The sequence below is a fragment of the Girardinichthys multiradiatus genome, chromosome 8 (genome assembly GCF_021462225.1).
Source record: "Girardinichthys multiradiatus isolate DD_20200921_A chromosome 8, DD_fGirMul_XY1, whole genome shotgun sequence".
Lineage (NCBI taxonomy): Eukaryota > Metazoa > Chordata > Actinopteri > Cyprinodontiformes > Goodeidae > Girardinichthys > Girardinichthys multiradiatus.
Window position 1 is genome coordinate 37,450,893 of NC_061801.1, and position 25,754 is coordinate 37,476,646.

At 39.3% G+C, this 25,754-nt stretch overlaps 1 protein-coding gene across 2 annotated transcripts in view; it reads right to left on the bottom strand.

Annotated features, from left to right (window-relative positions):
• si:ch211-196i2.1 (collagen alpha-1(I) chain) overlaps positions 1-25,754 on the bottom strand; it is a 153,864-nt gene that overhangs the window by 92,377 nt on the left and 35,733 nt on the right. The window contains exons 2-5 of one of the 2 annotated variants that reach the window (XM_047371699.1): positions 24,949-25,096; positions 23,523-23,681; positions 21,978-22,170; positions 14,425-14,559 (exon numbers count right to left, since the gene is read on the bottom strand). In XM_047371699.1, the coding sequence (XP_047227655.1) occupies positions 14,425-14,559; positions 21,978-22,170; positions 23,523-23,681; positions 24,949-25,096 (635 nt within the window). Of the gene's footprint in view, positions 1-3,831; positions 3,971-14,424; positions 14,560-21,977; positions 22,171-23,522; positions 23,682-24,948; positions 25,097-25,754 lie in introns of those variants that run through there. The other variant, XM_047371700.1, reaches the window with a different exon arrangement.

Below are 25,754 nucleotides of genomic sequence, written 5' to 3' on the forward strand. Positions count from 1 at the left end.
TTATGTATTATGTGTCCAGTGGACTGAGGTTAACAATGGCGCTGTTAAAAATAAACTAGGAAAAACATAATGATCCATGGTTTTGCTATGGAAATCTTTAAAAAAGTGCCTTTTTGTGTGGAATGGATAAGGGGGAGCAATTCTTTTATAAACTCAAAGGCAGAGCACAAAATGAAGGGAACCTCTACATTTAAGCCTTGAGTAACTATTTTCAGAGTGTAGTTTATGCATCAACAAAAATGCTTCAAACACCCAAACCTGGAGCAAAAGAGCCAAACGCCGGTGTCCTGTTTGACAGAGACCACTGTGGAACGACAGAGGCAGTCATGTCATCCATGTCCAGAGGTGTCTCTAAGCCAAAGAGACGGTCAAGAAGGACGCTGCATGTAGGGATACCGCAGGTCCTTTGAGCAACAGTATGTGTTTAACCCCAAAGAACCCTTCTTGCCCTGAGGGGACTCTGATGTAAATACAATTATTTAATCTCGTACTTGTTTACATAAAAAAAATCAGTTTTCCTTTTCTATTGTGTTTTTTTCTTGTTAGAATAATATGCATTAAACTCTAACTTAGACCATCAAAACTAATCTTTCTTTTCCCATCTGAGAATTAAACAGATAAAAGGTCATTCCTGAAGACGTTGCTACGGTCAGACACAAGATTGGAGAGGAAATTAGTAAAAAAGTAGCTAAATCCATAAAAAATTCAGAGGAGTTTCAGAAAGTCTGAAAAAACTGTTGATTAAAATAATTTTAAAAGAAAATAGCAATACTTTACTCCTTGGAAGCAAAAGCTAAAGTAACTTTAGCGATGAAACCTGTAATGACAAAGCAAATGGAAATAAAACTCCAGCCACACTTGCAGCGTGTGAGGTGATGAGACCAAAGAGCGCTGGTAAGGAAATCAATCATTACCAGCGAGCATGTTCAGACCTGTACGTTTATTCAGACATTTTCATGTGTGTGTGCCCTGATCAGCAGGTTAGCGTGTGACTTCTATGACTCAGTAGCTTTCTATCAGCTCAGCAGGTCAACCCTGGCATTAAGACCATCATGGTTGGGGATTTAGATCCCTGCAAGACCACCCATGTTAAATACACCACTGTTAGTTGGGATTAAAGTATCCACAACATCGACTGTGGTGGTCCAGGGATTTACTAAAAGATCATGCAGCCTGCCAGTAAAGACATTTAAATGTCTTATGATTTTAAAACAAGTGGTTATCTTTTTTTTAATCATGTACCGCAAAAGTCCTCAACGGCTGAGTCATTTAGAATATTCTCCTTATTATTTGACTGCAACTGGTAATCAAGCATGTAATATTGTTAATTTTCTTCTATCCATATCTCTTGTAAAATTGTTAACACATGAATTTACAGCTAATCTTCTAGAGAGACAAAAAGAAGTCAGTTTAGCAAAACAAATTGCCATTCGTCTGTGGCAGGATAGGAGGGACTAGATGAATCGGATGAATAGAAACATTAAAATAAAAGCATAAGAAATCTATACCCAGCCAGGCCAGTAACAGACCTACTGTAAAACATCTGGGGTTTGACTGCAACTGGGAAATATGAGATAAGTTCAGGCTTTTGTTTCTCATCCAGATCTCAAGAAAGCAACTATGAGTGAAACAAATATGTCAATACATGCAACCAATCTGAGTTTTTTTCTTCTGACCCAAAAGTCCTGCCAGAATAACCAAGAACTGCAATAGGAAAAAGAAGCAGAAGACCCTCAATGTTTAAAAAACAAAACAGAACTGATCTTTGCTATCAGGGCCTGGAAGGAGTTTTGCAGAACCAAACTACAGATTTTGGGTCAAAATTTGGCTGTAGATTTGGCTGTTTTTACAAAATTAGAAAGGAATAGGTTAGGACGCACAGGAAAAAAACAGAAACCACTAAGGGTCAAACCTGGAAACTGAAGTTTAATGGTCAGAAAAGGCTGAGATTCTGCATATTTGAAGGAGTCAGTGTAAGACTTTCAAATCTAAAACCCTGTAACAATGGTGAAGGATGTGTTACAGCCCTTGATACTGGTACTGATACTGCATCGCACAAAGTAGATCAAAAACTGAAGGTAGAGGCCTCCTTTACTGCAAATCAACTGGTAATTTAAAATTGGACTGAGTGACCCAACAGGGTTCTCCACCAGGCAACAATCCCATAAACACATCAAAAGTGGCTTTGAACTGAGTAAAGGAGGCCACCATTGAGCTACTGGAAAACCCAGACCGAATCCCTATAGAAAATGTATGGACTGTTATTAAAGACTCTGTGTCAGGCAACCAACCAGTGTTTCATGTCATTTCATCATTTTTTATCCAGGAAACACTCACTGAGTTTAAAAACATGTTTTACAAGAATGTCAAGACAGCAACACAAATGATTTTAGAGACAATATCCAACACTAAAGGTCAAAACATAGTCGGGCGAACTTGACCCCGCAGACGTACGCGACAAGTACGCACTGACTCAAAGTGGACATCTGCCTGAAATGTCTGATCAAAGCTCAATTTTTATGACCGCGTACGCGTTTTTACACATAAAACTGCTCGGCGTAAAGGTCTCCACATCAAACAGTTTTATATGCGACACACAGCAACCGGTCGCAAGTACATGCAGTGTCACGGCCAGTCTCTGCACCGCACTGACAGGTGTATTCCTCTTCTTTGTCTCTAGTGTGGTTCAATGGCATTTAATACCACCTTCTTTTATTTTTGTTTTACCAAAGCCACACGGCAAATTAGCTATGCCTCCCCTTTCGACGAATCTGTTGCAGAAAGTGTGGGAAATGTAGGAATTTGTCACCAGAAATGTAGGAAGTCTGTACGCTCGACTATACACCTTAAACGCCCACGGATAGTGCGCCTCTGCGCTGCTCACTGTATGCCCGCCTATGTTCTGCTCTTTATACATACAAAAAACCAAAGTCTACAACAAGTCCTTTAAAAACAATTAAAAAAGGAGTTTAAATTAACTCTACTGCTGTCTTCTAGCCTGCATGAATTAAGGAAAAATCTACTAAAATTTCATTTTGGCATCCAGCCATTGCAGCTGTATATTGGGCAATCATTACATCCTGCAAAAAAAACAAAACATATATGTATCAGGAACATTACTTTTCATAGTAAAAATAGCAAATACCATAGATCTGTTAAAATATATCAAACACATTTTCACTAATTTTTTTATCCCAAGAAAGCCAAACTAAATCTGAATTGTTATATAAAGGTTTGTAAAATGCATTTTGGAATGCTTGTATTTCACCTTTGAAATCGACTTCTGTCTTAAAGTTGAAACACATGCAAAGTTCATGAATAAATCAGTGAACTCTGTCTGACTAACATCTGAGACCCAAATCGTTTAAAAAAGAAGTCAAGAGTTGCATGAAGCAGGATCTCAAGAGATTAGATGTTGTTTACTGGAATTAGTGATATTATTTTTCATGTGAGTTAATCATCCAGCCTATATGTTACATGAAGGCCATGCAGTGTTAAGAATGTTTCTTTTCCAATTATTTCAGTGTTCAAAAGAGCAACTTTACACTCAGTTGTAAAATAGAAATATAAAATAGACTGAGGTGATTATCAGTGCGATACTTGCAATTCTATTGACTGACAGTGATGTTATCTTGCGTCACTGTCCAGGTGCACTCTATGATGTTGGAATCTTAAAGTGAAGTACCAAGAATGCCCACCTACTCAGCTCATTAAAACCTTTTAACAATATGAACAAAGACATGGCTGCTTAGATATTTAAACATCCTCTGCATCAAAGAGACAATTCAAAGAAAAGCTTTAGTCTGCGAAGTGAAGTTGAGTGCAGTTTACCTTTCTGTTCCGTTGCCTTTGACCTTGCAACTGCAAGCTCTTTAAATCGAGAAGCAGGCATCCCAACAGCAAGTACCATCTGACATGGTGGAGCATGACTGCATGAGACACTGCATGTCTGCCTGCTCCTCAGCTTTGTACCCACAGACAGACCACTGCAGAGGAGGCTGATCCAGCTCTCAACAAGCACACCCACACACCTACAGGCTACACAGCCATCACCTGACAATGTCTTACATAATTAATACACCTTACAGTGGTGCACAAAAACAATACAGCAATGCAGAAAAGTCCATCAACCTTAAGAAGAGAATGGAACAAATGTCATACAACATATAAGCATGCAAAAAAAAAATAAATAAATAAATAAATAAACAAGGGGATGTTAGAAATGTAGGGGTTCGAGTCCTTTCTCAAAAGTGGAACCTAGGATCAGAGGACCATTTAAGATCTAGCTGTTAATTTATGCCATGCGGCTGTAAATTAGTCAAAACAACACAGGTGAAATGTAACATGTTAAAACCTAGCCTTTGCTTACAAAGTCATAATAACAATTAAAATGTAGACTTTATTGATCTCACAATGGGGAAATTGTCCTCTGCATTTAATCCATCCCTTAGGGAGCAGAGGGCTGCCATTGTGCGACGCCCGGGGAGCATTCAGGAGCTAAGGATCTTGGTCAGCGACTCAAAGTGGCAGGCTGTGGGACTCGAACCAGGATACTTGTAGCCTCTCTGTGACGCAAATGCCCTGCTCTATAATCACTAGGCTACCTCTCGCCAAACTGGGGTTCATGGGAAGGTTAATGATCCAGCCATTGAGTTATGTCATTTGGCTATAAGTTAGTCAAACTAAAATAACAGATGAGAAACCAAATCTTCATTTGGTACACCTAAAGCTGGTTTGGCATAGTTAGCATTGCAGCACAACTACGTCAGCTGCTAAATAAGGTTAGAAAGTTGGCAGCTTACATTCACACAAGCACTTGATAAAAATGTGAAGAATAGCTTCAAAGGATTGATGTTTGGCATGTGGCTGTATATTAGGCCAGCAGAAATAACACTGGCAAAACCAATTTGTTGTTTCTGTTTGTTTACAAGCTAACGTTAGCGTTGTAGTACAGCTAGCTGTTACAAGAGACATTAGCAACATAACAATTTCAGCTCACATAAATCCTTAGTTCAGTTCATGATTTTTGCAATGTGGCTATCAGGTAGGGCAATATAAATAATAGACAAATCAAATCTACATGTTGTTGTTCATACATACAAGCTAGTGGTAGTCAGCACTGTTGCAAGGCTAGTGTTCAAAAGTATAAAAGAAAGAAAAATGGCAGTTTAGAACCAATTCAAGCTTTTGCTTAAAAAACAATGACATTTTGTTATGAAGTAGTTATTTTTATTCCCATGTGGCCATCAGCTAAGCAAATAAAAAAAAATGGATGAAACCAAATCTTCAGATCAGCTAGCTGCTACAAGAGGATAGAAAAGTATCAATTTACAGCTCACGCATTTTTGAATAATGTGCAAAAATGTTTGACGATTCTGTATTTCTAGGGCTGCATGGTGGAACAGCAGCTAGCAATGTTGCCTAACAGCAAAAAGATTCCAAGTTTGAATCCAGTCATCAGCTCTCGTTGCAATGGATAAAAGATGTTTATTTCTTTCACTACATGGCTATCAGCTCACTAAAAGAATTAACACACATAAACAAAACAAAAAATAACTACATTGTATTTTTGCTAGTTTTCATATAAGCTAGCGTTGGCATTGCAGCACTTACAGCGAACACTCACAGCACATGGCCATCTTCACATCGTCCACCATAAAATCGACCCTGTGAGGATGCTCGAGGAACACGTGCAAATATTTGAAAAACAAATAAAGGCTGCTGCAGAGCTGGACCCTGCAACATGACAAGTACCCAACCAAATAATACGGGTAACCAGACTCTTGATTGGGGAAGCACAGTGAAATGCCTTCAGCCATATGTGAACTCGGGCTCACAACATAGACGGAGAGAATCCAGGTCTGGGTCTCCAGAGTCCCTTTCCACTTTACAGAGGGGAGAGTATGACACTGGCTCGGAATTAAGAGATGGAAGGTCCTAGGCCGACTCAAAAACCCACATCTTTATCTGATGAGATGCTGTGGGGTGACCTGAAACAGCTGACCTGCCAGAAGCCCCTCAAACATCTCTCAGCTAAAAGTGAAGAGTGGAGCAAATTATTCTATCTGCAACCTAAACTAGACTGAAGCTGAATGTGAACATCTGATCATGGTGAGTGGCTGGCATAGCACTCTGACCATGACATAACAGGCAACTGAAAAATAGGCTTGTGGGAATTAGACCGTTCCAACCGAGGGGAGCAGTAGGCAGAAAATAAAAGCACTGACAGGGCCTGTGTGAGGGAATCCCCACTGTCTTCACACATGAATGGATTTTGTTAGGAGACAGCTTGCACTCTGGAAGAAAAAGATTTCTGGGAATCAGAAGAGGGTAAAACCACAGAGCTGAGATTCAATGAATGAACCACAGCTAAGAGAAAATTTGAGGAGAAGCTTTTCACCACAGACTTGATTTATGCATTCCTGCCGGGGCAGAGAGGAGACCTCCTTTGCACACAAGTAAGAAAACAAGGGGGCTGCTCGTTTTCAGAGGAAACATTGCCTTATGTCTATCAGTGGGAGAAGGAGAATCTGTCAAGCATAAACGGCAACAGAAATTAATGATAGCAGAAGGAGTTTAGTTCAGGATGAAAAGCACCTCTGGACCTTAAGAACTTAGGACAGATGTGCAAACACAAGAAAAACAATGACCTTAGTTTTAAACAACTTCATGGGACATTGTTGTCCTCCTACCTACCCCAGGAATGGGTTCAAGAGAACTTGACTGCCTTCTCTGATAGGGTTCATTGGACATTGGACAATAAAGTCCAGCTGAGTCAGGGTTTCTGTCCTCACGGAAGGAAATTAGTTGATGGAGCACTCTGGGGACCGGGTTTCATCACCTGACACTCAACAATGCGTGATTTATCTTTGCACCACAAAAACCCCCCTTTAAAATTACAGTTTAGAGACGAAAATTATTACTGTGATCATCCTGGAACTTCTCACGCTGAGAAAACACTTCAATGACAAAGACAAGAAAACAAGCAAAGGAAGATATCTGCTTTTCCTGTTTCCATCATCTCCAAATCCCAAATGTCCTCCTCTCTGTCTTTTATCCACGCCTGTCTGCTTTTAAAAGCTTACTTCCCTCTATACTCTTTGACTTTAGGGCCTCCTTTCTTGTCTTTAATTATTTCATACTGGAAGCAGTTCTAAACCTCATTAGGCATGTGAAAAATTACAGCGGGATCCCATTTAAAGTGCTTGAAAGAAACACCCATGTGCACAAATGCCTTTTTATAAAAAAGAAAACATGAAAACATGCAATTCAGACCCTTTTTTTCGGGAAAACATAAAGCCCTTTTATTCACCCTCATCCTTTAATTTGCAAATATATAGCTGGGAATAACTTGGAGCAAACGCAAAACAAAATGAGCTTAAAGCTGAAAAATAAGTTCAGTCACATGGATTTATGTTTAAGTATGAGCAACTTTCATAGTACATGTCTATAACACAAACTGTAATGGGGAAAAATAAGTTGATCCAATCTATGTTTCTGTGGTGGCATAGCAGTATGCCGACCAGGTCAGCCAAGATATCAGGAAGTGAATTGTGGACCTCCACAAGTCTGGTCCATAGTTGGGGAAACCATCAATAATCTGTGTTTTTAGAACCTAGAAACTATACCCAGCATATTTTGTTAGTATGTACTTTAGTTAACTTGTTTAAAAATAAAGAAGTGTATTTTTCGATTTTATAATACTTTAATACTGGCATGAAGATTTTTTTCTCCTCTCTTTAATTTAGTTTCCTCTTGACACTTGAGAGCCATTATTTCTCAGTTTTAGGAACAGGAGCCTCCCTGGAGACCCAAAGCAACAACACTTGTTGTGAAGGAATATGGAAGAGGGAACAGGATGCCCACAGGCATGTGTGTGTCTGCCTGTCTCTAAGCTGAGACATATATGGCTTTAGGGATCAAGTGTATTTACATCATGGAGCACTCTTACAAATTGGATTCAGTGCGTTGGTGAAGATCCACTGAGGAAAACAAGCTTTGTCTCGATCTTTTGATTTGCCTGGCATTCCACTGAGAGTCTATGAAGGATTGTCACATGGTGACCTTTGATCCATTTCTGGCCCGTGAGCTCATTTCATCTGGCCCACAAAGCAAATGGGCCAGATGTCAATACACCCCTTAAGTCAGATACAGAACCCATAAGTCAGATACAGAAATGAGTTGTGGCCCATCGCTAACAGAAGTGACTTAACCAATCATCTCAAAGCAGACGCTCCACACTGCATGTAAACACTGCAGCATATAATAAAATAGATAAATAAAACTCTAAATATGTGATTTGGAGGTCTTGTCTTTTGGGGTATAATAAAAAGGTGTTGGGCATTACAGTGCCTTGAAAAACTAATTTCACCTCTTGAGGTTTTACACATTTCGTCACATCACAACAAAATATTTATCCCCCTTTACTCAGGATTAGTGCAGCGTAGGACCCCGGAATGCAGACAAGCAGGCAGCATGACGGTCGATGAAAAAGATTTAATGAGCAAAAAACAAAAACTCACTCACAGGAGGAGGCAGGAACCAAAACAATAAACAGGCAGGTGAGACAAGCATGGCATGATCTAGAAAACAAGGTGACATGATCTGAAATGTTTCCGCGATGAGTAACTGAATAGGTGCGTATTTATGGAGTGTGAACCAGGTGGAGGAAGGAGACAGATTAGCTTGGTGCAGGTGTACCGAATAAAGTTCATTGACAGACAGAACACAAGTGACAGGAGCAAAACAGAACTTCAAGGATACAAACAAATAGAAATCTAAACCAGGAAAATAATAAACAGAAAAACTATTCAAAACCTAAACTGTGAGAAACATATAAGGAACAACCCGAAACCAAACAACCCCAAATTATAACAAAATCCAGCTCAACCAACAGCCTTCAGAAGTCACCTAATTAGTGAATAAATGCCAGCCTCATGTAGATGCTTCTCAGCTGTTCTGTTTCTGGCCTAAGAGGTTTGTTAGAGAACAAACAGCATCATGAAGACCAAGGAACACAGCAGACAGATCAGGGAGGATGTTGTGGAGAAGTTTAAAGTAGGGTTAGGTCCTTAAACAATATCCCAAGACAAGGTTGTTCCCTTCAACAAAAACTATTAATTTGTTAGTAAGGTTTGCTTTGGTCAGCTGATACTAAAGTTAAACTCAAAAAATGCAGCTGGGTGTAAAACAAAGGATGTATATGTTATTTAATGACGGTAGATCTGTGATGCTGTGGGCTTGTTTCTCTTCAAAAGACCTTCAGGACCTTGATAGAACACTTCAGAGCTCACTTTTCCCAGTTAAGTTAAGGTTAGTGTTCGTGAATTACCAATTAGACTGGGCAAAACTTTCATCCATAGGAGAGCTCCACGGCCAGAACCACTGTTGGCCCAAAAGAACACAAAGGCCCGTCGCATTTCTGCCAAAAAAAACATCTTGATGATCCCAAAGACTTGTGGGAAAATATTCTTTAGATTGACAAGACAATAGTGGAGGTTTTTGGATGGTGTAAAACTAACAGAGCTTTTCAGAAAAATAAATACAGCAGGAAATGATCTGAAGCACAACAACTAATCCATCTCTGAATGGCTTTTAGAAAAAAGAAGAAGAAAAAAGACTAAATGAAGGTTAAAGCGTGGCCAAGTCAAAGTACTGACTTTGAATTTGATTGAGATGCTGTGGCCTTAAATAGGTCGTTCGTGTTCGTGAACCCTCCAATGTGGAAGAATGAACACAATTCTGCAAAGAAAAGTTGGACAAAATTCCTTCAAAGTAATATAAAACACTCGCTCCCAGTAATCTCATCATTTGAAAACTGCTTTTTCTATTTATTCAGCTTTCCTTTGTCCAGTATCGAAGTTAGTCTGATGATATGAAACATGTAAAAGTGACCAAAAAGCAAAAAATCAAAGGCACACCCTAATAACCAATAATGCCTGGCATATGCAAGCTTCTAGAGTTAGTGGCAATTTATCAAAACGATATTTGCACACACCAGAGAGACATGACAACAATTAATACACCTACATCTGTGCAATTAGATAAGCAGCTATTAAAGCATGCACAACAAAGTGCAGAAAATAGCTCAACAACAATGACCTTAGCCGTAATACAGGGCACTGCAAATGGTGGATTGTCATGAGAGCATGATTTCTGAGACCGAGACGGTTTTATGGCCCAATCAGCTGCTTTAGGTTTTTTAGGTTCGTCCTTTAGAAACTGAGCTCAAAACAAGACACAGTGCCTATACCCACACAGCTGCTGACCAGACCAGGAACCCTTGTAACAGGGGCAATTATACAGTTTGCCCATTGAATTAAACTAGAGTGGAACCTACATATTAAAGATTCTGAATTAGGCCTACTTTAAGACACACAGATTCAGCAAAACATGAAGGAAAACAGACAGATACAGCCCAAGGCCTCAGAATGACACACACTAGTGAAAAACAGAAACGGGCAGCTTTGGAGCAGCTTGTTGCTGCAAACAGTTTCTACACCAGGAGGAGAGGTTGCTGACATTTACATCATCACTGAGGCATTCAAGTCTCATGTTGATGGAGAGATTTCATGCCAAGCTGGGCTGGCAAGGCACGGCATGGTCTGCCTTACTGTTTTTTTATTATATTAAGGACTGCAGTGGCCTGTCTGCATGTTGCAAAGAGAAAATGATATCCAGTGATTTTTCAGACTTTATTCTACATGCACAACGATGTAAATTCAAACCAGCTTTGCATGTCTTTTGTTTCTAAGCATCCATTACTTTCTCCTCGTGTCAAACAACTGGTGTGTTCAGAAACCTGATTCCCTCTCAAAGTGAAGCCATTGCATCAGCTATATTTAGTCTAGTTTATAAGATCTGGCTACAATGTGTAAAGCAAAACCATGTCTAATGTATGAGAGAGGCAGAGAGAGGCTTATTCTGTGCACACAGGTCAGGTAAAATTCATCCTCGCCACCATTAATACACTCAGAAGTCTCAACAGCAAAACCAAGGAGAGAGAGAGGACATTATCTTTTAAATGCTCAGTCAAATGTTTTACCAAATCTTATAACAATATAAAATCATTTTTAGCTCTGGATTGCCATTAGATGTTTAGAAGTGTTCATCCTTCATCCTGGGAATGGTTCTTATCAGTTTGGGGCTTTGAGGATTTATTTGTAAAATTCAACTGCAATGATATTTACAAACAAGCATTAATTGCTCAAGTTTGCATTTATTGTAAATTTCTTTTGATCCACACAGGGTCACAATTATAGATAAAGGCTCACTATACATACAACCCTGGATAATATTTGGTTAAATCTCTCCCAGGTTGTAGACTGTTTGCGTCGCCATCAACGAGCCTGGATATTTAACAGCCTCTATTTTGGTAGAATTGGTAGAGTTCATTAATAATGGTTAGTTTCCTGGCAAAGAGTTGAGAGAAGGGCTTTGAGTAGACCATTTCAAAAGCTAAACATTAGCCTACTTTAATCAATGCTAACACCAAGTTTGATGTTTGTTGGAGTCATTGTCCCGATGGAACGTCCAGTTCTGCCCAGGTTTCAACCATCTACCTCTTGATTTGAGGTTTCCATCTTTATTATTCCATCCACTTTGTGCAATGCACCAGTACCACTGGCAGTGAAACAAGCCCACAGCATGATCCTGCCACCCCCATGCTTGATAGTCGATACAGCGTTCTCATCTTCAAACAGTATTGTTGTCATGGTGGTCGAATAGCTCAATTATTGTCTCGTCTTGCCAGAATACGTTTGGTTTGTCCATATAAACAGTTGAGCTTGCATCGATTTACTTTCTTGATCTGCACCCTGTCAGTCCGTGGTGATATCAAACTGGCTTCACTGTTCACTGAGACACTGGTGTTCCAGTAGCCTTCAGTTTGTTACCAGCCTGAACCTTGTATGGTTTCTGAATTGGTGCTAAACATCTGGACCAATTTCTTTTCATCAGAAGGTGAAAGTTTGGGTCTGATGGTTGAAACTTGGACAAAGTTAGATAATTATCCTCCATACTGGTTTTGAAATGGATAAAGTAGGATAACATTAAGCTTCTGGAATGACCCCTAAATAAACCCTGTTGAAAAGTTGTGTTGCTTTGCTTAAAAACCAGGTCCGTGCGAGAAAAATGAACAATTTAAACTAATGACCAACAATAATAGAGTTGCAAATTATTGCTTGCATAATGGTGGCTTCTTGGAAAACCTCTAAAAACGACACATTTCAGTCCATAAACATCTTTGTCTTAAGAAATCAAAACAAGTAATAGAAAAAAAACTTGTATGGCTGTTCCAGTCAGATGCAGCTTTACCCCTAAAATAACCAAAGCCTAAATGTTAATAGACTGAAGGTGTAGCACACTAATCCTGCTAAAACTAAGAGTTTAAACACAGACAAATTGTTCTTCTTGCACTTAAACTGGGTAGATAATTTGTGGTTAAACTGGGCTACCTCAGGTGAAAGGAATCGTTGCAACTACTACGGTATTGTAAGAGACAAGCTCAGAATTAATTCTTTTGAAAAGAGGACTTATAAAAAGTCATCTTCATGCCAGTTATAGCATCAAAACAAGGCTAGTATAGAAATGCAGAAAAAGTACATAATTAAAGTGATAAAAGTAATCTATTAACATAACATGTTATTGTTAGTCCATAAGGATAGTGACCTAAGGTTGACTGAAACGCAGATAGTCATATTCAGTATCTTGCATGAGTATCCATACCCCTTTAAATTCAGCAAACATGTGGAACAAGGTACGCTAGTTCAATGAGACTAAACCTGAGGTTTCTGGCCTTCATTCAAAAGGCTGTGTGGTGGAAAACTAATCCTGCATATTAGCCTGAACAAACCATCCTCCAATAGTGTGTTGGACCACTTGTTGCTGAGTATTGGACTATCTGCACGTTGTTGGACGTCACTGTGCCTCTCCAATGGCATCGGCCATTTTGTATCCAGGACAGCCCGCTACTACATATCCCGTCGAGCACTGCGACTGATATGACGAGCGTCCCAAGTCTGACGTCACAAGACGCTATATAGGAAGGGCTCCGTTTTGAAAACCCCACCTTCAGCTGGAAACCTTGACACGGTTACCACGCAACTGAAGCATCCTCTGGAGAAGAAGAGGTCCCACGTGGAGTCTTCATTTATTCTCTCTCGTTGGCCAACGAACAATTCATAACTGAGGTTTCTGGACTAGGAAGGCCAGAAATTTCACTTTGCCGATCGAAGACGTAAGTTTAACACGTAACTAAAAACACGGAGTTCGAGGAAACGAACCGCCACCGTGTTTTCATCCCAAGTCAACTTTGATGGTCAGATCATATTTTTCCTTTTCGTCAAGAAGGCCAAAGGACGGGGACTGACCGCTTTCTTGGAGTCTAACTGCGGACGCGGAGCCACGCTTCAAAACCCCCCCTCTTTCCCTCTCACTCGCTGCCCAGAAGGAAGCTTCACCAAGTAAAACCCATCTTTTATTTTAATCTTTGTCTCCAATATCACTGCTCGCTAGCTTGCCGCCAAAAGCTTTACAACCCTTTGTCTGCTCAGGAGTTGGGGGAGGTTTTATGGTCAGAATAACTGAGTTACAGTTGGAGTTGCGCCCCCCCACTCTCCACTCACCACCACACCTCTTCGTCATATTCTCAATTTTGCCATAACCGCTGGTTGATTCAATACACACCCACTGCTGTTTTCTTTATTTTTGCTTAGTTCAATCCTGAAAGAAAACCTGTTAGAAGGTTGCAAAAATTTGATACTGGAGCAGAGGTTCAATCCTAGACCTAAACACTTCAGACAGATCAACCACACAAATATCTCACAATACATACACCCAAACTGTACGGGTCAGCCACTGAGGCCTGAATTAATTACCAACAGACACAGACTTGACAAACTGGTGGAAGAAAAACCACATAAAAGCAGACCATGTGTTGGCAAATGTAACTGAACGTACCAGCCAACCCACAGCTGGTTTATAATCACCACCACAAGTGTCAGCTCCCTCCACCACACACATACACACACAAACACACACACACACACACACACACACACACACACACACACACACACACACACACACACACACACACACACACAAAAGCAGGGTCCAAAACTGAACCAATGATCGACCACACACTAAATTCACCAGACTGGATCAAAACTGTAGGAGTCTGAACAGTTTTCAGGTTAAATCCACAGAAAATCCTTTCAAATGCTTATTAGTGGAGACTATAACAGGTTCTCCTGTCGGTGAACCAACTCCAGGAGTCTAAGTGTCTGCCCTGAAGGCCTTGGAGACATCTGGCTTCACCTTAAACACATCCCAATTACATGCCAGAGCTGTTCAGAGTGCATTAAGAATTATTACAAGTCATGATACAAACTTTTTTCATCTATTACACTCTTCAGTCTGTACCTCCAGGGCGTTGTTGGTACGTGGGGAGCGAGGAGGTTTAGAAGCAGCGTTGCTGCAGCGGGGCGGATAGTGACTACAGTGCTGCTGGGCGGCCTCAGGGTCATCCAACAGGAAGGTCAGCTGTCGAAGTTCCCCCTGCAGGGAGATGTGAAAAATGCAGCTTGGTGAAAATAAAGTGCGCCCTCTTTCAGTTCTACTGTAGTGGTTCTGAATATCAGGACATAATAAGAATGACATCAAGGGTACAAAAACAACAGATTACACACGATCATTATTTGTTGGGCAAAGATAAGGACAGCATGAAATACCTTGGTGGGAAGAACTAAATGCACTTTAAATTTTTTTAAAGATTAGTTTTGTGGCACTAATGGCCAAGTAGTATGTCTATATTAATAATTGTATGATTGTTATAGATTTTATGTTCTTATTTATTGGACTGTTTAGGGAGTGGATCCCTGTACCATTGAGCTGGTAGCGTTTCATTAATTAACTGTTGTTCATTGGTGTGAGAATATCTCTCCTTTCTCTCTGTCTTTCCTCCATCTTCTCTGCTTAAGACACTCAGATGGCTCACTAAAAGTCCTCCTCACTACTCTTAACATTTTCTCCTGCTAGCAGCTCTCTTAAGGCCTAAGATGCTTCGTGAATAACTTTTATCTTACCGAGGGAAAATTCTAAGAAAAATCGTAGAATTTGAGAAATTTAAAGATTCTTCTTAGAATGACGTCACTAGGAGCTGCTTTTAGTTGTAGGATTCTTTGTGAATACGGGCCCTGATACATGAAACCCTCTAACTGAAAAGGGTGTACTTTCTTTTTCCAGTGACTATATGATATTGCACACAGCTGTTTTAGGTATTAGAAGCAGTTTTATAAAATAAAATGCACTTTAGTCAGAATGGACCATCTTCAAAATGTCAAAATATCCTTACATAACCAAATATTTCATGAAGATTGCTCTGTATAATTTAAACCTGCATATTCTTTGGGGTTAATAAAAAAATATTATTAGTAGCTCTTTGAAATTCGATCTGTAATTTCTTACATGTATGATGCTGAAACTGGCGTTCAATCAGAAGCTTTTCATTCGTAGTTGAAAATCTCAAATACTTAAATTGATCAAACTTGACCTGATTTATTTTAAACTGCTTACAGATTCTTTGTGATCTCTTTAACCTTTATTCTTTAAAACACAAAGAAGGATGATTTCAGGGCTTTTTTGGACTGTACACAACACTTCAGTTAGCCTGATATTAACAACTTCTAATTCTGCATTAAACTAAAAGGTTATTTCTCTTTTTGTAGGGAAAAGATAGACTGGATTTGACTATTAATAGTTGAAAATCGAAATCACGTACACTTAAACTGAAATACGTTATTCTATTTTATTCCATGAATTAGATTAAAACATTATGTTTAATATCAAATGTTATGTTATTCACAATCATGGGGAGGACTGCTAACTTTACAGTTGTTTCAATTAAATTCGATTAAGTTTATTTATATAGCCCCAATTCACAACACATGTTGTCTCAAGGCACTTCACAACAGTCAGGTTCATACATTCTAATTAATCCTAACTATCAAACAGTGCAGTCAGATTCAGTTATTTATTCAAATTGGATAAAAAGTTTTTCTATCTAAGGAAACCCAGCAGATTGCATCGAGGCAGAGACTTGTAGCATTCCGTCCTCCTGGATGAGCATGTAGAGACAGTGGACAGTCACTGGCGTTGACTTTGCAGCAATCCCTCATACTGAGCATGCATGTAGCAACAGTGGAGAGGAAAAACTCCCTTTTAACAGGAAGAAACCTCCAGCAGAACCAGGCTCAGTGTGAGCGGCCATCTGCCACGACCGACTGGGGGTTTGAGAGAACAGAGCAGAGACACAGAAAACAAAGAAGCACTGATCCAGGGGTACTTTCTATGGGAAGGAAAAGTAAATGTTAATGGATGTAGCTCCTTTAGTCGTTTCATCTAGAAAGAAAGAACAGATAAACTCTGAGCCAGTTTTCAAGGTTAGAGTCTGAAAGAAAGCACATAGAGTTAGTCACAGTAGAAGCTCAGTCAGTAGTTATTTCTAGGAGAGATAAAGGGAGAGGTGAAAGAAGGAAATCCTAGAAACCTGTTTAATATGGGATTCAAATGACATGTCCTGGTCAAATATAACACCAAGGTTTTTTACTTTATTACCGGAGGTCAATTTAATGCATCCAGGTGATTGACTAAGCAGTTTCTTTTTTAAAGACTCCAGTCCAAAGACAACAACTTCTGTCTTGTCTGAATTTAGGAGCAGAAAATATAAAGTTATCCAAGTTTTTATGTCTTCAAGACATGCTTGTAGTCTATCTAACTGGTTGGGCTTGTCAGGATTTAGGGATGAGTAAAGCTGAGTATCATCAGCATAACAGTGAAAATTTATTCTATGCTGCCTGATAATTTTTCCTATTGGAAGCATATATATAGTAAAGAGAATTGGCCCAAGTACTGAGCCCTGTGGTATTCCACAATTAACCCTGGAGTTTAAAGATGATTTATCATTTACATGAACAAACTGGAATCTGTCAGACAAATAAGATTTAAACCAGCCTAGCGCTGTTACCCTGATCCCTACAGCATATTCCAGCCTTTCAAAGAGAATATTGTGATTGACTGTATCAAATGCAGCACTGAGATCTAACAGAACCAGAACAGACACAAGTCCATTATCTGAGGCCATAAGAATATCATTAGTGACTTTCAGCAGAGCTGTTTCAGTGCTATGATGAGCTCTGAAACCTGACTGAAACTCTTCAAACAGGTCATTGTTGTGTAAATGCTCACACATTTGATTAGCAACTATTTTCTCAAGAATTTTAGATAAGAATGGAAGATTGGATATAGGTCTGTAATTTTTCAAGTCATCTCGATCAAGCGAAGGTTTCTTAAGTAAAGGTTTAATTACAGCTAACTTAAAAGCCTGTGGTACATATCCATTTACTAAAGATAGATTAATCATATCTAAAATGGGGCTGGTAATCAGAGGGAACACTTCCTTAAATAATTTGGTTGGGATTGGGTCTAACATACAAGTTGAAGGTTTAGATGAAGCTAATATTTCTGATAACTCAGGAAGCTCCACAGGATCAAAACAGTCCAAACACAGATCAGGTTCTACAGTTACTTCCAATGTTGTCTCACTTGCTGAGGATGAAGTAATCATTTTAGGGAGTATGTCAAAGATTTTATTTTTCATTGAATTAATTTTATTTAAGAAGAATCCCATAAAGTCATGATTGCTGAGAGCTAAGGGAATGGATGGTTCAACAGAGCTATGAGTCTGTGTAAGTTTAGCAACTGTGCTAAAGAGAAACCTAGGATTATTCTTATTCTCTTCTATTAATGAGAAATAAGCTGTTCTAGCTTGGTGAAGTGTCTTTTTATACAACAGTAGGCTATTTTTCCAGATTAAGTAGGAATCCTCTAGGTGTGTAGAGCACCATTTTCTCTCCAATTTTCTAACATTGTGCTTTAAAGTACGCAGCTCTGAATTAAACCAGGAAGCCAGTCTCCTATAAACAATTATCTTCTTTTTCAAGGAGGCTGCATTGTCTAATGCACCACGCAATGATGAAGTAACACTATCAACAAGAGAATACATTTTTGAAGGGGAAGAAACAAAATTATTGCTCTCCACTGAGTTTTTCTGTGATAATGAGGAAATTAAAAGTGGAACAGATTCTTTAAAGGTTGTTACACTATTTTCTGATAATGATCTACTATAATGAAATTTTCTTTCAGGTGTGGAGTACTCGCTTAAATTAAACTCAAAGGTTATTAAAAAAAGGTCAGACAGGACAGGGTTATGAGAAAATATTGTTATTATGTCTTTACACTCAATGCCATATGTCCGCACAAGGTCCAGAGAATGAAGACAAAGGTGGGTAGGTTTGTTAATGTTTTAAGCAAAGCCAGTTGAGTCTAAGATAGCATTAAAGGCTATATTTAGGCTATCACTTTTAGTGTCAACATGAATGTTAAAATCCCCCACTATAATAACCTTATCTGTATTTAACACTAAAACAGATAAAAGGTCTGAAAACTCATCTAAAAATTGAGAGTAAGGGCCTGGTGGACGGTACAAAACAACAAACAGAAATGGTTTTAGTGCTTTGCAATTTGGATGCGGAAAACTAAGGATTAAATATTCAAAAGAGTTGTAGCTATTGATTTGTCTGGGACTAATCAATAACTCAGGCTGAAAGATGGTTTCTACTCCTCCTCCTCGTCCAGAATTTCGAGGAATGTGAAAATTTAAATAATTAGTAGGAGTTGACTCATTTATAGTAACATAATCCTCTTGCTGTTGTTCGGCATTATTCAATTCAATTCAATTCAGTTTTATTTATATAGTGCCAATTCACAACACATGTTGTCTCAAGGCACTTCACAACAGTCAGGTACATACATTCCTATTAATCCTAACAATTGAACAGTGCAGTCGGAGTTAGCTTTTTATTCAAATTGGATAAAACGTTTTTCTATCTAAGGAAACCCAGCAGATTGCATCCTAGTCAGTGACTTGCAGCATTCCCTCCTCCCGGATGAGCATGTAGAGACAGTGGACAATCATTGGCGTTGACTTTGCAGCAATCCCTCATACTGAGCATACATGTAGCGACAGCGGAGAGGAAAAACTCCCTTTTAACAGGAAGAAACCTCCAGCAGAACCAGGCTCAGTGTGAGCAGCCATCTGCCACAACCGACTGGGGGTTTGAGAGAACAGAGCAGAGACACAAAAAGAACACAGAAGCACTGCTCCAGAAGTACTTTCTATGGGAAGGAAAAGTAAATGTTAATGGATGTAGCTCCTTTAGTTGTTTCACCTAGAAAGAAAGAACAGATAAACTCTGAGCCAGTTTTCAAGGTTAGAGTCTGAAAGAGAGCACGTATAATTAGTTACAGTAAAAGCTCAGTCAATTTCCATGTCTAGGAGAGAGAAAGGGTTAAACACTAAAAGACAGGGCTATGTGGATCATCGGTAGAGGGTAGAGGGTGAGCATTAAGTTGTCCTGGACAACCTCTACAAGATGGGTAAGCAGCAAACAGTCAATGCTAAAGAAGCTGGCAGTGCACAGAGTGATGTATCTTAACTTACATGGAAAGTTAAGTGGAAAGACAAAGTGTGAGAGAACAAGGTGCAAAAATATTAGGAAAAACCATACATGCAGGGTGATCCAATTAGGCACCACCATCTACCAGGACATTTTTAAGAACAATCCTTATGGACATGTTGATCTCATTTTCCAGCAGGAACTGACACCTACCCACACATAGAGTTTCTATTGGGTATTGTCAAGAAGAAGATGAGAGACCCCAGAGCCAACAATGCAGACAAGCTGAATGAAGCTATTAAAGCAACCAGGAATCCTCAACACCTCAGAGCCACAGCCTGATCGCCTCCACACCACACTGCTGTGGGTATTCTTGCAAAAGGAGCCTGATGAGGTATTGTGAGTTTTAAACGGCTACCTTTCTAAATTCCTGTAGCAGCCGGTTGTGCTGCACTGGTGATGCCGACTGGTATGTGAACGGGAGCAGCAACATGAGGACCACTAAGACATTCAACAAACTGAGGAAGAACAGAGAGCCTTCAGTGACCTTCCAGCCAGAATGGCACCCGTTTCTTTATCAGTCAAGCCTGTGGGAGCTGCACTCTGTAGTGATTCAATCAGTCCTCTAGGCGAAACACCAGCCCCATTCCAGACCAGAAAGTAAGACACTCAGCTGTTTATTTGGCAGCGGTTCTGGTTAGTTGTATCCTTCAGTGGTTGCTGGACCTGCAGACCCCACGTCCCATGCTAATGCTTTAGCAGCATGTTAGCCTGAATTATCAACAACTTGTTTAATCAGCTCCCATTTGTTTCTGCTGTGTCTAAAATCTCTCAGAATATGTTCCATCCTGTCTTGCGTAGGACATAAACATGTGTTCTGCATAAGGGCAGATATGATTATAAATGCTTCAACTGTAACTTAGAGAAACAGTGATCCAAAGAAGAGGGTGTCAGAATTTGGGCGGGACTTAAAAACGAGGGAAAAATTACTTTTAACACATTTTTTCTCCAAGCAGGGAAGGATTTGCATGTCTGCCTTCTCAAACTTAATACAAATAAACCAGTTCACACATGTGGCATGTTAATCTTAAAGAGTTTTCACATCAAATGGTTCCTGCATCATTTACCAACTCTATGCATTTCAATATCCTAATTTCTGAACGAACACGTTTTAAGACAATTTTCCAGATATTTATAGAAATAAGCCAATTACTTCAAGTTTAAAACATGCTTTTGAATGTTGAATATAACTGTCAGGGTGTGGAGGTAACCGAGAAACATGTCAGAGGCAGGAGAAATAAAATAAATTGCAGAGTAGTCAGTGTTATGCAAGTTCAAACTAAAACTAGGTCCAAGTTCAGCTCAGGTTGAATCTGAATTGATTCATTTTTGTAGTTCACACTCACAAAATGAGCTCCTTTACATTTGCTCAGGATAGCTTAAATGAAGTAAGCTATCCTGAGCAAATGAAGTAAGCTATCCTGTAAGTTTTAATTAAATATAGCTCATGATATCATCCATAGCACATTTATTATGTTATCAAGTAGCTTCTGTAGTATGTTTTCTTTTCTGTTCTTTTTGCTCTCAAAAACTGTATTGCTTTATTGCTACATGAACAATAAAGTTTATCTCATTCACATATTGTTTCTTCTAATGTCAAAATGCAAATGCATTTGAAATATTGACTGAAAAATAGTCTATCACGGCTACTTGTTTAATTGTGACCACTTTTGAAGCACCAGAAGGTTGGTGTTGCTCTTTAATAAAATATTAATTCAGCTTAAACATCTTAGCTGTTAAAATAATCTCTTATGCAAATAAGATCTATGCTCTTATTTGGCTATACGGACTATGTACAATGCTTTGAGAAAAAGGTTGGTTGAGGCTAAATGCTTCTGGGGCTTCATTGATCTCCTTATCTCTGCTGTACCTCCAAGCCCACAGCTGGACCTACTCCCTGCCCACAGCAGGTTCTGCAGAGTAACAATAAAACCAGGATGTAGACAAAACTCAGCATTGTTTTGTAAGTCTTCATGATATAGGCATGAGTTTTCAGTTTCTATTAAGTTTGAAGTACAGGGTCAGGCATATATAATCAGTAACAAATATCCACAAAGAGAGATATATGTGGCCTTGTAAGGCTGAAATAATTTGAATCAACTGAATTACACTTAAGCACTGACACATACGCACACCAGTCACCAAGATCTCACCTAAAAGGGAACATGTTGTGAATCTTTTCTGCATAAAGAACTTAAAGTTTGCCCCAAAGGTCTCTTACCTTTTATTTAAATTCAGTTCAGTTCAGTTAAACTACATCATGTTCAAGGTTCTCCAGGAAAGTTAACGAGTCATGACTCATGAACATACTCATTTGAACGGATTCAAATTCAATTCAAAAGTACTTTATTAATCCCAAAGGGAAATTAACACTGAAGCAAAAAACTGAAAGCTGCTTACTTCAAATGGAGTTTCAAAGCCCTCAAGGATGCCTCCAACCATGAGGAGACCATCAGTGCCAATCTCCAGGCCATGGTTCACCCAGTCCACAATTTCCAGCTGCGAGCAGTCCACATACAGCACCAGGTGAGTAGTGGACACACTAAAGGCCACACGATGCCACTCTCCATCACACAGGCCATTGACTGGGAACCTAAAACAGAAACATTATAGTGATAAGGCATCTTGTGTGTCCTGAAAAAAAATACCTGAAAGTCCCTGTTCCAGACAATGATCAAGAAAAGAGGTGTGTTGGACAAGCAGCACCATAAATCAACAATATAAACCATTCTTGTGCTGACAGTTTAACCACAGCCAGAAATAGGTGTGAAAATGGGCCCATGCAGATATGTTGTATACAACATATCTGCATGGGCCCATTTTCACACCTATTTCTTTTTGCTGCCTGTGGATGATGTATTCCCTCAATGTTTTTGTTTTCTGAACAGGAAGGAACAAGCCAACACACCTCAAGAAATCATTTCACCAAATACACAGCAAAATGGAGTCATCTTCAAACAAAAAAACAAGCTGCAAGCAGATTTCCTGCTTCAGGGCTGCTCACCACCATTCAGGACTAGGCCTGAGCACTGAAACACTGCAATGTTTTTTGGAAAAGACTCAGGATTTAAAGTTGCAGGCATGCTTCTGTCTGGAGCTGCATTATTATTTTAGCCAGCTAATTACCAGAGGTGGGACTAAGTCATTGTTTTGCAAGTCACAAGTCTCAAGTCCTTCCACCCAAGTCTCAAGTCAAATCGCAAGCAAGGGCATGCAAGTCCCAAATCGAGCTGAAGTCCAAAACCTTTAATTTTGAGTTTTACTCAAGTAATTTAGCCAAATATGTTTTTGTTTGCCAGAACAACCAGTAGGGAACATCAAAATCATCTGGAAATCAGTGCTGATGTTGCTTTTTCAGTAAATATTAACCAAAAAGAAACAAAACATCCAGGAAATTTAGAAAATAATGAGCAAACACATCCAAAATTTTCTTTAAAAAAAAATCTATTTTAACCACCACAACAGATTATTAAAATAACTCAAATTATTTATAAAACTGTAGAAAAATGAATCTGTGATTAAGTTAATTTTATAAGACATGATTATGGCGCTGCTGTCTGCCAGCTTGGCTAGAGACTCGCCATGAACTGCTGAGAACTTGTAAGCTTTCAGGCTCTATGATTAAACTAGTGAGCACAAAAAAACTTAGTTGTTAAGCTAACATTAAGCATAAATTAGTTTTCTTTATGAGCTTTGAGTCATTTTTTTTTTGTTTAAATGTCAGGAGAAAGTTGGATGTTGTCTCTACTTTCATTTTCAGCTCACATTTTACTACATATTTATCTCGCTTTGATCAACTTGTATTAAAACATTTTGCGTTGGGTCCATCTTCTAACACAATGCCTAAATATTTGTGGCAGCTCGGGCAACCTGTAGGTAATGTCGTCTGGCAGCACTTGCGTCTCTGAAAGGAAATTTCTGAAAACCTTAATCAAGAGTACTAACTCGTAATGGCGCTGTTGCGTTCCAATGAAAATGATGGCGTAGGCGCTGATCCGAATCTGCAGCATGATGCGGCTGTCGGGGCTGAGCATGGTGAACACGCTGTGCTCTTCCCTCTGAAGACTACGAAGCTGCACCAGTAAACTGAACTCATTCGCAAACCTGCAGACGGGAACAGTCACACCAGGCTGCATTAAGGAAGCTGAAAACATAACATGCAATGTGAAACAGAACTCAAACTCCAATGTATTTTACTGGGATTCTATGTAAAAACCAGTATAAAGTAGCACTTAACAGGTTTTCAGCATCTAAAAATATAGGTAATGACCACTGCAAGCCTATCGATACATGGCCATTAGCCTAAACTGGCAAGTCCGGGCAAGAGGCCAATGGTTACCATGGAGGAGTTGTAGACATCCACAATTGAATTGAAACAATCTGTTTACAGGACAACTACTCATTGCAATCTGCACAAATCGTGCATGAATGGGAAAAGACAGAAGAAGAAGAAAAAGCTATTCCAAAGAAGGTGCTCTGGTCAGATGAGACCCAAACTGAACTTCTGACAGAAAACTCTGTCCTTGCTTTTCTTCAGCAGGGTCGGGGAACTTGGTCAGAGGCAAAGGGAAGATGGAGAATCTTGGAAAGAAACCCACACAACACCAATCCTAAATATACAAACTAAGCTACAAAGGAATGGGATGAATCAAAGCACACTGTTATGCTACAGTGGCCCAGTCAAAGTCCAGACCTGAATACAATTGAGAATCGATGGCTTGACTCAAAAACTGATACTTAGAGCTATTCTCTGTCCACTCTGACTAAGCTTGAGCTTTTTTGCAAAGAAGAATGAGCAAATTTGTTTTAGTCCCTTGAGAGGAGGGGCACTGTGGCTCAGGTGATAGGAGTTCGTCCTTTAACCGGTGGGTTGCTGGTTCGACTCCCCGCTCTGTTTGTCTCAGTCATTGACACTTCACCCGCCTTGCCTACTGATGGTGGTCAGAGGGCCCGGTGTCGTCTATGTATGGCAGCCTCACTTCTGTCAGTCTGCCACAGGGTAGTCTACAGTGTAGTCTACCACTGTCAGTGTGTGGATGATTGTGGATGGTGTGGGTCCTCAGACTTAATAAAGTTTGCAGGCCATTTACCACTTTCCATGTACAACATTGATATTAACGTTGCTGTAACTGAAATGTTCTGATAACAAATGCATGACAAACGTTTTAGATTTATTTCTAAAAAAAAAAACTATTTAAAATCCCTAAATTATTTTCCTTTCCTTTTACAATTAGGCGCTACTTTATGTTGGTTTATCACAAAAATCCCAATAGTATGAATTATTGTTTATTGTAATGTAATAAAAGGGGTATAAGTACTTTTGCAAGGGTTTGTGGACTACAGGGCATTCTTTAAATCATGAGAAACAAACCTGTCGCTGCAAATCTGCTGCAGAGGGAGAGTTAAGGTGGAGTACTGTCCAACTCTGATCACCGGACACCTGCTGCCCTCCAAAGTCACGAAGGAGTTATTTCGCTCTGACACCTGAAGAGAAAGCTCCTGCAGAACATTCACCTCTTCTGTAGGGAGACAAACAGAGAAAGACAAGAACCTCTCAAAACACACACTTAGTGGTTAAAGCAGTTTACATCTCATAAAAACATTAAAGTAGGTTATTGCATGTTGTGTGCAAGAAAAAAAAACACAAAAATGTAATTATCTGAAAATGGCATTATAGCAATAACAGTATGTAGGTATGTAAGTATTGCAAATACAGACGATTTAACCAAACAGGATAACAGAAGGCGGTGAAGAAAACCAAAAGGCAGGACATAAACAACGAGGAAGCAGGATTCTCTTTATCCAACTTTATAGAGAAACAGCAGGTACAAAAATCTCCCGAAAATAAAGCAAAAACTCAACTTATACCATACCATGTTTATTCATAAAGCACATGGTTGACCAAAGTGCTGCACAACAATTAAAACACAAGTAAGAGATAAAAACAATTCAAATCCTAAAACCACCAATAAAGCACGATAAAATCACACTAAACAGTACAATCAATGTCAGACTCCCATTGTGTTAAAAGCCAAAGAGTAACAGTGTTTTCAAGCCTTATGTGCAGAAGCAGCTTGTTCCAAAGCTTCGGGGCCATCAGCTGAAAACGTTTGATCACCTCTCAATGTCCTCTGTGATTTTGGAACCTTTGTAGATTTAAAATAAATCTTGCACAGA